Genomic DNA, 13,286 nt, shown 5'->3' on the forward strand with positions numbered 1-13,286 from the left:
GTTTGAAAAAGAAGAATCTTATTATACAATCTATTGTACTAAAAGACAAAAGTAAAAGATAATATTAAAAAACAGTGTTTTATTCTAAGCTTTTCTACATATTTAATGATAATTAATCTCGTTTATTTATCAAATTGAAATCAATTTCGATTCATTTGTTTTTTCTGTGACTTAAGCTGGACTGAAAATGATAATAGCAAAAGACGAGGGAGTTAAACTAATAAATGTAGAACCAAAGGGCCCTTTCAGGAAACGTTAAAAGTATGGGGTGAAAGTGCAATTTTCTCGAGGGTTTATGATATATGCCATTGTCTTCTCATGCTTTCTTGCGACCGCCAGGAGGGATATCAATGTCGCAAGCGCTTGATGCAGCCGACGGAGCAACTTCGGTGGCGGTGGAAATCCTCGATGTCGCTTTTAGGGAGCCGTCAGTGCAGGAAAGCGGCGAACTTGGGCTAGATTTTGAGGCAGGAGGGAGCTTTATGGAGAAGTCGGTTCGGGAACCCGACGCGACTGGAGAGAAAAGGGAAGGTCGAGAAAAAGTATCCAGGTTTCGCTATTCAACGAAGGAAATACTGGAAATGAGGTCTTGGGGTGAAGCGGAGCAGCGGCGGCTGTGGGAAGAGGTGTACGGGGCCCTGGGGGAGGTTATCGCTCGTGAGTACGATGGGCTCCTTGAAGTGGGTGGCCGGAAGCAAAAGCGTGGAGGGAAGAAGAAAGAAGCAAAGGCCTCCTTGTTTGTTGCTGGTATGCTCTCTTATGAAATCCTTAGAAAGTTTTACCTTTTCAGTTCTCTTGTTTTTCTAATGATTGATCGAACATGAAGAGTCTTTAAGTGCCTCTTGATTAGCCGATGAGGCCTATCATTTCTATCAAGCGTTAGTGAATTGTGTTCTTTCTATTAGTCTTTTCAGTGCCAATGTCCTATTACCTTTGTTGTCACCACAGGGAGGGCTCTGTTCCACGTAAGGGAAGGGCATCTCACTCATGACAATTCGTAGTTCACAAACCTTATTATATTATCATAATCAGGGAAGGGGATAAATGTTATGTTACCATCAAGTATAATCACTTGCATTAGGTGAACCCTATAACTAAGACCATAAATTAGAACGTATCATTTGATACATGAACCAAGGCCCCTAATTACAACATGAAAATGAGTCATCGCTCTAGATCACACAACTTTCATAATAGTGTTCACTATTTTCACTTTTTATTCTTTCTAAATTTTTACCATTATACCTTTTGTTTTAATCAAATTATGCTTTAATTCACTCACTTTCACTTGCATCAACACTGGTCCCAATTCTTAGACGGATGCATTCATATAGAGAATTAACCCAGTAGGTCTTCCATCAATGTTGTGTTACATTCTGATCCTTCTAGTGATGATGGGTTCATCCTCTATACAAACATGTTGATCCAAGGATTATGAACAGTACTTGTACAACATGGTGTAATTGTGTCATATGTTTCTTGCTGACTAAAGGATCACCAATGAAACCATCTAGTGCATGATCTTCAGTCTGCAAGCCTCATCTTTTCTCTTGAGATTTGGAGGCACTACTTGTATGGGTCACATTTAAAAATTCATTGACCGTAAGAGTTTGAAGTACCTTTTCACTTGGAGCATTGGAGGAGATGGATTGGTATCCTTAAGGATTATAATTTCACCATTAGAACCCATTCCGATAAAATTAATATTTTGGTAGACATTCATGAACCCTAGTGGGATGATACCGCACTTCATGCACTCCCAATCTTAACCTATTGTGCTTGTTAGTGTTCATTGTGTTGCCTATTTTGCCCTCCAAATTTGTAGGTGAGACTGATCATTGTAGCGGCTTGATTTGGTTGTGCAAGTTATTAAAGTTCCTTAGCTACATCCTAAGACCTATGTTGAAAATTAGATTTATCTTTTATAATTGTTGTTTTACTTTTGTTTCCTTTACTACCGGTTTTTCAAAGTCGAACATGATTCTGTTTTCTCAGGAATATACAATGCAATTAACAATTGTTTCTTATTTCAAAAGACGAAATTTAGTAAATAAAACCTGTCTAAATTCCTGTATGTGTTTCTTGACTATGATAATGTAAGATGGCACATGAGTCATGAATTATTACCGGAGAGAGTGGTGTAATGCCCTTATGAGGAGTGGAATCCTTTGGTCGGGACAATTGATAGTTGTCTTCCAAACATAAAATTTGTCATGAGAACAGAAGCATTTCGAATGTGCTTTCATACATGCTGATGAAATCAAATTAGTCATTGGTTACACTTGCTATTGCTAACCTGATGTTAAATATCTGAATATTTGATCTTTCTCTTTTGTGTGGCATATCATCAGAGTGGTGGCGATACTTGTCTTTTTGGATATTTACTGCATTGGTCTTAAATAAGTGTAGCAAATGTTTTTGTTGTTGATATAATTAATGTGTTTTATATTGTGAAAATAATTTATGGTTTCTAATATACAGATGACAGTGCTGTTGTAAATACTTCCGAAAGTAGTCACGTCTTAGATGTATCTGAAATCCTTGAAAATGATGCTAATGTTAGTAGCCAGAATGACCAAGCTGTAGGAGAGTGGTTAACTGAATTCGAATGCGCCAAAAATGTAGATGGCAGCAGTGATGATGAAATTGGAAGCATCCAGAAACCTGCTTTTTTAGTTGAAGGAGAACCAGATTTTGATTCTGGTCCACCGTTAGATGGTATGGAGTACCTGAGACGTGTCAAGTAATCTTTTCTATCCTCCATATTATTATGTTTTCATACTCCATTGACACTGTATGTATAAAAAAGGCATATGTGAATGTGTTCTTTAATAGTATTATTTGTTTTTTTTTATTGTTAACATTATTTAGATTAGATTTTGTATGAAGTTAAATGGTTCATGATTTAACTATCAATGATCTAGATCGTCTTCCATGTTTCTCTCCTATTTGCTGTTATCCCTACCGCTCTCACTTATATTTTCCCTCCCTCCAAAGAAACATAACCTTAATGTATGGTTAACAAAATTGATTCAGTTACTCTACTTGCATATCGACCATGTTGGTTTTATTTTGACCTAGTAAAATATTTTCTATTCTCTTAACTCCTAGATTTCCATAGCGACTCTAGACTTCTCTACAAAATTAACTTTTGTTGGGGTAAAGTTGAAACATAATGGAACATTTGGTCCATGAAATGAAATAAATGAACTGGTTTTGTTTGCTGTGCAATTCATCATAAACTGTAAAAGCAATGAATGTCATTGCAAACCTTTGGTTCGTTGTTCGACATTACTTTTCACATTAGACTCCTAAGAGATGCACATCCTTTTTTTTGACTTCCGATACAAGAATTTAGAAGTAAATGGGTTGTTTGAACCTTAACAGGTGGGAAGCTGCTCAAATTCCTAAAATTAAAGTGGCCAAGCTCGAATCAAGTAAACAAAGCAGTGAACAAACGTCATATATGCCCAAATTACTAGAGATTGAGAAGTGCCCTCCTAATTTGCAGCCATCAAAAATTTGGGAAGATACATTCCTATCAGAATATTCTGAGTTAAAACAGGTAAACACCATAATTGTTTTTCTTTCTTGATTACCATTAGTAGTGACTAAACATGTAATATATTCAGTATAATTCACCTAGAAATCTCAAGGCAATGATGAGAATGCTTACAAGAATTATCTTTCGAATGATTGTATACGTTAATTCTAAACACTGACACATATGAATATGATCAGAATCACTGAAGCATTGTCTCGACCATAACTTAAGATAACCGTAGGCAAGTTACGTGGCATCTTTCATGAAATATTTTCAAGTTATAACTTGATTAAGCGCTAAATTAGTGATACCATACTTGATCTGCATTCTTATATTGCCAAGGTTATCATCTGTCTTCCATTGAATTCTCTAAGATGCAATCGATTGGTGAGTTCATAGATAATCATGGCGCTTAAAGGCAATACTTAGCTAATGCATTTTCTGATACGTATTGTAGTTGCTTAAAATATATCATCACTCTTAACCATCATTGCTGTCGACTGTACCAGGTTTTCTTGCAACTAGAAGATTCCTGCAACCAACTTCCCGCGAGAAACCAAGACGACAGTGATAAGCCAAAGAGTTCTCCAACTGCATCGTTCTTACTCAGCATGGATGCTGTTTCTCGAGCATCCAAATTGCAGAAGCACATAAGCTTGCTTGAGAGTGCAAGTGAGCTATCGCGGGATGAATGCCTGTGGCTGTTTGCCCTTTCTGTGGCAGTTGACACTCCTCTCGACGCGGACATGTGCGCTTCCATGAGGTGCCTGTTGCGCAAGTGCTCAAGCCTTCTTTCTAGGAAAGCCGAGCCAGATGATGAGACCGCAATGCTGAACATACTCATCGCAATCGCAGGAAAATATTTTCGGCAATCTGAGAACTAGAGGATGTGCACCCACTTATGATATTAAGATTTCATAACGCAAAACTTCAAATTTGTAACTCTTGAAATGTTTGTGGAGCAGATTAAGAACATGATCTTCTACTGTTGGAAGTATTTTGTTTATTAGAGGAACAATTAAGAGGATTAAGATTTCAACTCATTAGGGATGAATATTTTATATTTTAAATCTATCTAGTATTATAAGTAGGGGATGAAAAAAAAAAAGAAAAAGAGAATAATAATAATAAATATAATGTGATGAAATTATAAAAATGTAATAATTTTGTGCAGAATGAATTTTTTTCCTTTCAATATTTGTGATAAAATCTAAAATAATTTAATTAAATATAAGATAAAATTAAAATCTTTTACCTTCTAAATTCTTACCTTGTGTTTAAGTAAACTCGACCATTGATATAAACTCGGGTTTAAGATCGTCGTTTGACCGTTGATGGAGACACGTGTTTAAGGTCATTGCTTAATCGTTGATGGAGACGAGAGTTTAAGGTCGTCGCTTAATCGTTGATAGAGACAAGAGTTTAAGGTCGCCGCTCGACTGTTGATGGAGACACGCGTTTAAGGTCACCGCTCGACCATTGGTGGAGACGAGAGTTTAAAGTCGCCGCTCGACTGTTGATGACGACTCGAGTTTAAGGTCGTTGTTCGACCGTTGACGTAAACTCGATGTAGACCTGGGTTTAAGGTCGTTGCTCGGCCGTTGATGTAGACCCGGGTTTAAGGTTGTCACTCGATCATTGATGTAGACCCGGATTTAAGGTCGTCGCTCGACCATTGACGTAAACTTGATGTAGACCCGCCATTTGTTGTCCGGCTTGAAGACTAACACAACATTAGCTAGCCAACTCGGGAATTGGACTTCCCTAATATGATCGGCCTCCAGCAGCTTCTCTATCTTCGCCCGGATGATCACATTTTGCTCCGTGCTGAACTCCCTCTTTCTTTGCTTCACCGGTCGAGAGTCCGGTCGGACATGAACCTTGTGCTGAGCCACGCTCGGGAAGATACTGGGAAGCTCATGGGCCGACCAGGCGAACACGTCGTGACTTCGCCTACCTGGTCATCTACCGAGAATTTGATTTTTTAGCAGTAAGTAGATACTACCGCCCAGAACTCGTTGAGGGTCGGTCGGCCCAGGATAACATTGTAGGCCGACGACGCGTCTACCACGATGAAGGTGGTCCTGGTTCTCCTCAGTGGCTCCTCTCCGAGCGAGATGGCTAGTCGGGCCTATCCGAGCGGCACCACTTTATTGCCCGTGAAGCCATAGAGAGGAGTCGTCATGGACAGCAGCTCGCTTCGATCAATTTGTAATTGATTGAACGCCTTCTTGAAGATGATATTCACCGAACTCCCTGTATCAACAAAAGTTCGGTGAATAGTGTAATTCGCGATTACCTCTCGGATGATCAACACGTCATCGTGAAGGATCTCCACTTCCTCCAAGTCGCTGGGGACGAAGCCAATTTGGGGCCCTTCGGCCTTCTCTTTGCTGCATCCCACGACATGGATCTCCAACCGCCAAGCGTACGACTTTCTGCTCTATTGGAGTCGCCGGTCAGCCCTCCGGCTATCATACCTATCTCTCCTTGGGAAGCATTGTTCCTGTTTTCTTCTTCCCAAGCAGATGGTCTATTTCGCTCGGCCGGGACTCGGGAGGGATCAGTGTCGCCCCTCCGCTGATGTTGGTGATGCCACTCGGGCTCCCTTCTTTCTTCCTCTCGCCGCCCGGCTGATCGATGCCTTTGTCGCCGATCGGGAGAAGGAAATCGGTGGCGATATCCTCTTGGGACCGGTCGGCTGACGATTGATGTCAGACGCGGCAATCACGCTTGTTGTGAGTCGTCGACTGATGGAAAGAACAGAATATCGGTGTCCACAACTTACTTTTTGCTGTCTTCGGTCGATCGGAAGCCACATGTTGCACGACATGTGTCCTGATCTCCTTGTGCGGCAGCACTCCTTCAGCCCTCAGCCCCTTGGGCGGCTGATGGTTGCTCGATGGTCGGCGCTCGGGCGCTGAGGGTTCGGTCGGCGCCTCTTTTCTTCTGGCCGCTTGGGCTTCTTCCACGTTTATATACTCGTTGGCCTTCTTGAGCATGTGGTCGAAGTCCCTGGGCAGTTTCTGATGAGTGATCAGAAGAAATCTCCCTCAACGAGCCCCTGGGTGAAGGCGTTCATCATTGTCTCAGATGAGACCGAGGGGATGTCCATGGCTACTTGGTTGAAACAGTGGATGTACGCTCGGAGCGCTTCCTTGGGCCCTTGCTTTAGGGCAAAGAGGCTGATGCTCGTCTTCTAGTAGTGTCGACTGCTGGTGAAATGATGTTGGAACGCGACTCGGAAATCTTTAAAACTTTGTATTGAGTCGTCCGATAGTCTTCGGAACCAGCATTGCACCGATCCGAAGAGCGTAGTGAGAAAGACTCTGTACTTCACTCCGTCTGTATATTTGTGCAACATGGCCTCATTGTCGAACCGATCCAGATGATCATCTGGATCAGTCGATCCGTTGTACATCCCGATCGCCAACGGGGTATAGTGTCAGGGCAGAGGGTCTTGTAAGATCTCCTCTGAGAGCTGCCAGTTGATCCGTCCGGGCGACGTGTTGCTCCGGGGCACCTTGCCCTTTCGTGCATCCCGAACGGGAGCATCATCCGAAGATGATCCCCGCTTTTGATACGCCTGGGCTATCTCTGAGGGGATTTAGAACAGGACGCGATGAAAGGGGATCGGTGTGGCCAGCGCCTCTCCCTGTGTGCCGGTCGGCCTTCGATTCTGCTCCCATACGGAGTGTTGCTCCGCTTGGTCTTTCGACCCCGCTTGCCTACCGGCCACCTATGTTGCAGGCTGTGGCGCTTGTCGATCGGCTAATGCCTGCTGTTATTGTTGCTCGATCATTTTTGTTGCTCGGGCTTGAACGAGCATCTCAAGCTCCTCCTGAGTGAGCGTCACGATGGTAAGTCGTCCAGCGCCCTCCATCTTCTTGGCTTAGATGCAGGTGACGTTCCCACAGACGACACCAAATATAATTTTGACCGAAAGTCGAAGAGACGGAAACCTGAGCATGTGGCACTCATGCTGACCTCCGATGGACTCCGTGCGGACCTGCAAAATAGACTACGTCGGTGTCGAGCCAGGGAAAGGGTCCTCGGAGTTGGTCCTCCGACGCTTAAGTCAGTCACCGACGATGAAGTGGAAAGCGGAGCAACAAGAAGACTGTATCACAAACAGTGAATATCGCATACCTCCGCTGATGCTTGGGCCCCCTTTATATAGAGCTTCGGTAGCGCGCGTGCATGCTTCCCAAGGTGAGCACACTTCTCAAAGCTTTCCCTGAAAAGATTTGTTAATAAAGTGTCTCTGACACAGTACCTTAATAGGTCGAGCATATATCTGAAGTGACAGTGGAAGCTTCTGTCGTACGATCTTTTGGCTGTCCATGACTAGTGTTGGCGACATTAACTCCCAAAAGGATGTCACTGGATATCAATGTACTGTATTGCTAGGCCGAGCAGGTTGGCCGCTCGACCGGTGATTCGCCGCTTTGGTGTCTCGGCCGGTCGACCAGAACCTCATACTCCTTTGCGTCTCTGCTCGACCGAAGTTCCACTCTGCCATTGTCAAGACCTGTTATTTGGCCGAGCGGGGTAGCCGTTCGGTCGAAGTTGAACTCTGTCGATGTCATGATCAACTGTCTAGCGGTGCAGGGTAGCCGCTCGACCGTAGTTTCGTCCGCCGATGACAAATATTGGTGTCTGCCGAGCGAGGAAGCCGCTCGACCGTAATTTCGTCCGCCGATGACAAATATTGGTGTCTGCCGAGCGGGAAAGCCTCTCGGGTGGCTTTTGCACATTGTCTTCCTTGAGCGTCGGTCGTTTGATTGCTCTGTGTCAAAGGCGATGGCGGGTCGGAGCTTTCTCCCCGATCGAGGCATACTTCTCCCGACCGACTGATGCCGTCTACGCGTTGACCGCCTTGACTTTGACCTCTATCGTGGCAGCAGGGTAGGACCCCTTATCATCACCATATCAATGATATTATCGGGACATAGATGAACAGTGTAAGTTTGAGGTTTTTGCAATATTTCCAAGGTCCAACTAGCTTACTTAATGGGTTGATGTGTGTTGATCATTGCCATATGTATTAGGAAACAGCATTGTGAATCAATGTCCTTTGTAAATTGAAGAATAAGCTATCAATATGTTTTTCTTTCTATTTATTGAAGGCCACAAGCTAATATAGCTAAGTAGACAATTGTGCAATCTGCATACCTTGGTTGAGAAAATATAATTTGGACATTCAAAAAATCACAATGGGGCTTTTACAAATTTACTTTTGTTGTATCCCAAGTTGGTTTTACTTTAATTATCTTTGCAGGTTTGAGATGCCGTTTAATGTCTGGTGTGGTGGATGCAATCATATGATTGCCAAAGGTGTAAGTTTAATGGAGAGAAAAAGCAAGTGGGCAACTATTACTCAACTAAGGTAAGCTGTGAAGTGATCTTTTGACACTACCATTTTTCCAACGTTTCGAAACACTGACTAAAATTGTAGAGTAATAGAAACAAAATAATATCTTGTTTATCTGCTGGTCTCAGTCTTATTTCTGCTGTTGTTTTTTCTGTTCGAGTGTTTGTAAGTTCTCTGCCAAATCCATATACGTCTGATTTGATATTGTCTTGTTTGTAGATATGGAGCTTTACTATGAAATCAGATTGCTGTCGACGTGAAATAGTAATACAGACAGATCCAAAGAACACTGAATATGTTATAATCAGCGGAGCACAATGGAAGACAGGAGATTATGACATCGAAGATGCAGAAACATTTGCCCTTCCAGCAGATGAAGACAGAGGGAAGCTTTCTGATCCATCTTACTTTTTTATTTTTATTGTTTATCTAGATCGTGCAGATTCCTTCATGCATTATGTTCTAATTTCAGAATCAAAAGAGAAAGGTTGCAGAAGAAGAAGAAGCTTCAAAAAAGATGGGCTTCGGCATCAGACTCCTTCGTCCCTCAATAGAAGATGCAGCTAGTGCAGCTGCTGTTATATTTGTTCCTGCTTCATTACTAGTTATGCTTTGGATAATATCTTATTTGTGGATCTTTGTTCATAGTTTTTGATGAAGCTTCACCTCGATATCAAGTTGTAAGTTTACTAAATTAGCTATAGTTGAATAAAATATGTTTGAGATATTGTGTAAATGTTAGAAAAGTCTTTAAGGATTGTGTGTTGGAATATATTTTTCAGTGTAAACTATTTTTGGGCAAAAATAAAAAGGACGTTCCTTTCTTAAGGGCGCCCTATCCCTTATGAATTGACATGAGTATTCTCTGACATGCTGCATACTTTTAACATACACTTTTGTTTATATTTCTATCTAAATCGGATTATGTTGTAGTAGTTATGAAATTATAATTGTTATAATTGTGTGGTAACTTAGTTGTAGTAATTACGAAATCGTAGTTGTAACAACTATAAGTTCAATTTTGAGAGGTCATAACTTTTGATTCAGATTGAACCACGAGACACATAATATATCAAATTGAAGTTTATTCAGAGATCTTTAATTTGATATATTGTGCGTCCTGTGTTTCAACCTAAGTTAAAAATTATAGTCTATCAAAATTTACTCGGTATATACGGTGTAGCAGCTACGAAATCATAACTGTTACAATTACAAGTTCAACTTTAAGATATCATAACTTTTAATTCGAGTTGAATTATGAAATACAAAATATATCATATCAAAACTTGTTTAGAGATCTTTGATTTGATATATTGTGCATCTAGGGGTAAAACCAAGATTTTATTCTAAGGGGCTAAATTTAAAATAAATCATTATTTTTTATATGAAAAAATTTTGTTCATCCAAAAATTAATGCATCATATTATATAACAAGTCTTTCATATCATAATGATAATATTTTAACAAAATATTAAAACAAATAATTCAAAGAACAAAAACAGATTAAAAAGGGGTAAATTATTCTAAACTAAATTATCCTAAATTCCCTGCATGCAAACTCAACTTCCTCCTCAGTCCTATGTTAGAGAAAATTTGTTTTCACTCATTGCATGCAAACTTTTTTTTGTTTCAACTCCCTGATGCACACTGATTGACCTAATTGCCTTTATTTTTTAGGTACAAAAAATCCAAAATGAAGTATAATTCCTTCTAAATTCAACACATTTAAACTAGAATTTAGAATATTTTCTATCAAATTGAGCACGACTCTTTTTTCACCTGACCAATCAATTGATATACTCGATTCTAGTTATATGATGTTGGCTTTAGGATGAATTATAGCACTATTTTTATAAAACAGAATCCCTCATTATTTTTTATAGGTATAAAAGGTCCAAAATGAGATATACTTCTTCCTAAATTCAACATCATTTAACTAGAATCGAGTATATCAATTGATTGGTTAGGCGAAAAAAGAGTCGTGGTTAATTTGATAGAAAAAAATTCTAGATTCTAGTTTAAATGTGTTGAATTTAGGAGAAATTATACTTCATTTTGGACTTTTTATATCTAAAAAAATAAAAGCAATTAGGTAAATTGGTGTGCATTAGGGAGTTGAAACAAAGAAAAGTTTACATGCATGGAGTGAACAAATTTTCTCTGACACAAGGACTGGAGAGGAAGTTAAGTTTGCTATTAGAGATTTTAGGGCAATTTACCGTTAAAAGAATATAAAGTGAATAACCATACAAGACACCAGAAATACAATCAATTAAGTTCATTAATATTATTGGTGGCAAAAAAAAGGTGAACACGCTCGCCCCCAGCGCCCCGACCAACCCGTCTCAGGGCCAACACGGAGGAGGTAAATCACAAAAAAACTGTATGGGTAAACTTTTTGTAGTGACCGACACCATCGCCGAAACAACCCCTTATCAGAAACCCCCGAAGGGATTTTTGGGTGAACGGTACCACTTAATTGATAAGAGCTTGCGCAGGGGGGTGCTCGAACCTGGCACCTCAGTCAAAGGGTACAACGTCATAACCAGAGCACCCCTGGTTCGGTTGTAAAAAATAAACTGTATGGGTAAACTTTTTACAGTGACCGACACCACCATCGAAAACCCCCGAAAGGATTTTTGGGTGAACGGTACCACTTAATTGATAAGAGCCTGCGCAGGGGGGTGCTCGAACCTGACACCTCAGTCAAAGGGGTATAACGTCATAACCAGGTCATTAATATTATGCTTTAGTATACAAGACTTCTCATCAAACTTGGGTTAAATTTGAAGTCTTGAATTATGAAGAAGAGGATATACTAGGCTAGTTAGAAAATTTATAATGACCTTTGAATATTTGAGCTAGGTAGTATACTCCTATAAGGAGGGGGTTAGCCTGGGCTCCCAGGCTAGCCCCCTCCTATGTGTCGCTTTTGTGTGCATCTTATGATTTAATCTAAATAAAAAATTATGACATCTTAAAATTTATCTAGTATACATATTGATCCTGTCCGAGCGCTGAGTCGATGGACGCTGGGGGCGTGACGCTCTCCGCTATCCTCTGATGATGGTGTAGACCTCCGGCGAACCTGCAAAGAAGCCGAGCCGGGAGGGGTTTCCCGGCGACGACCCTCCGACGCTCAAGTCAGGCAGTGAAGAAGAAGAGGAGCAAAGTAACGCTACTGTGGCTACAGTGATCAGAATTACATACCTCCATCGAAGTTTGGGGGTCCTTATATAGGGTCCCGGGGAGGTGTGAGCACGCTTCTCAATGCGTGCATGCTTCCCCAAACATACCTCAGTAGGGTTGTGTCAGAAAAGCATGTCTGACGCCATTCCGTAATCATCCGAGCATATCCCGACGTGACGGTGGAAACTTCCACCGTACGATACTCTGTCCGCTTCGGTCGCCGACCATGTTGTTTGTCGGCGGCAGGTGTCTCGAGGATGATGTTACCAGCGGTCCCTTTTGTCCCTTTGCGCCTCTTGCCTGTTCTCGGGCCGAGCGGACCGGTCGCTCGGCGCTCATGGCCTCCGGGAAGGCACATACCTCGGACCGGACGGGGAAGCCCTGCTCATGTGCTCGGATCGGAGTGCGCCTTATTGTCCTGTGGCTCGACCGAGCGGCCTATCCGCTCGGCCCAGAGACTCTTTTATCTTGAGCATCGGAAACCCTACCCCTGGTCGGGCTGTCTTTCATCCGGCCTGGGAGACCCCTGGCTGGGCGTTCGGTCGGCCAGATGCTCGGTCGGCCCACCAGTCCGCTCGGCATGACCTCTGTCCGCTCGGCATGACCTTGGGATTGACCCTCTTGACCATTGACCTCCATGTGTCGTTGACCTCCCGCGCGACGAGGGTCCCCCGTCCTTACCACCGGATCACATGCCTCCCCTCAAGTCTAATCGAAGGAGGCGTTAAGTTCGACTGACTAGACTATGAGTTTGGCCAAGCGACAGCCATCCTACCACTCCCGAAAGTGTACCTCCGCTCAGCCACTATGGGGTCGAATAGCGCCAGTCGGCTAATTGTCGAGGGCTACCCAACTGGCCTGTCGACGGCATGTGATGATGTCCGCGGGATCTTCTCGGAATGCATGCAAATCTCCGCCATTATGATTGAGCACGCGGGTTCTGCCTTGTGATGGGGCTCATTAAATGCCCTCCTCTGACCGAGTGCCACGTGGCGCTGTTGATGTCATCGTACGGCCGCCGCCTTACGCCCGATGCGACGTTCATCAGTTTGAAATGGATGGTTGGATGCGGGCCTCGGGTTATGTGACCTGCATCCGACAGCTTGGGCGGATCGAGCTCATCCTTATAAAGCTCTCATCGCCTTCTTCCGCCGCACTTTCGTCGTTGCGTGCTCAGAA

The 13,286-nt window shown here is 42.4% G+C and overlaps 1 protein-coding gene and 1 pseudogene across 1 annotated transcript; both read left to right on the forward strand.

The window, feature by feature from the left end:
- Window positions 1-293: 293 nt before the first annotated feature.
- LOC122041571 lies at window positions 294-4,569 on the forward strand. The gene is made up of 4 exons (XM_042601295.1): window positions 294-747; window positions 2,482-2,743; window positions 3,388-3,565; window positions 4,054-4,569. The coding sequence occupies exons 1-4, from the start codon at window positions 303-305 to the stop codon at window positions 4,426-4,428; spliced, it is 1,260 nt and encodes a 419-aa protein (XP_042457229.1). The 5' UTR covers window positions 294-302; the 3' UTR covers window positions 4,429-4,569.
- Window positions 4,570-7,108: 2,539 nt separating this feature from the next.
- LOC122043813 lies at window positions 7,109-9,573 on the forward strand (annotated as a pseudogene).
- Window positions 9,574-13,286: the final 3,713 nt, after the last annotated feature.

This window comes from Zingiber officinale, chromosome 2A, assembly GCF_018446385.1.
Source record: "Zingiber officinale cultivar Zhangliang chromosome 2A, Zo_v1.1, whole genome shotgun sequence".
NCBI lineage: Eukaryota > Viridiplantae > Streptophyta > Magnoliopsida > Zingiberales > Zingiberaceae > Zingiber > Zingiber officinale.

Excerpts from the sequence above, each read along its gene's own strand:
- LOC122041571 (XM_042601295.1), top strand. The coding sequence starts at position 303 with ATGCCATTGTCTTCTCATGCTTTCTTGCGACCGCCAGGAGGGATATCA. Across the intron at positions 2,744-3,387 it reads GAGTACCTGAGACGTGTCAA|GTGGGAAGCTGCTCAAATTC; the intron begins GTAATCTTTTCT and ends GAACCTTAACAG. Across the intron at positions 3,566-4,053 it reads AATATTCTGAGTTAAAACAG|GTTTTCTTGCAACTAGAAGA; the intron begins GTAAACACCATA and ends CGACTGTACCAG.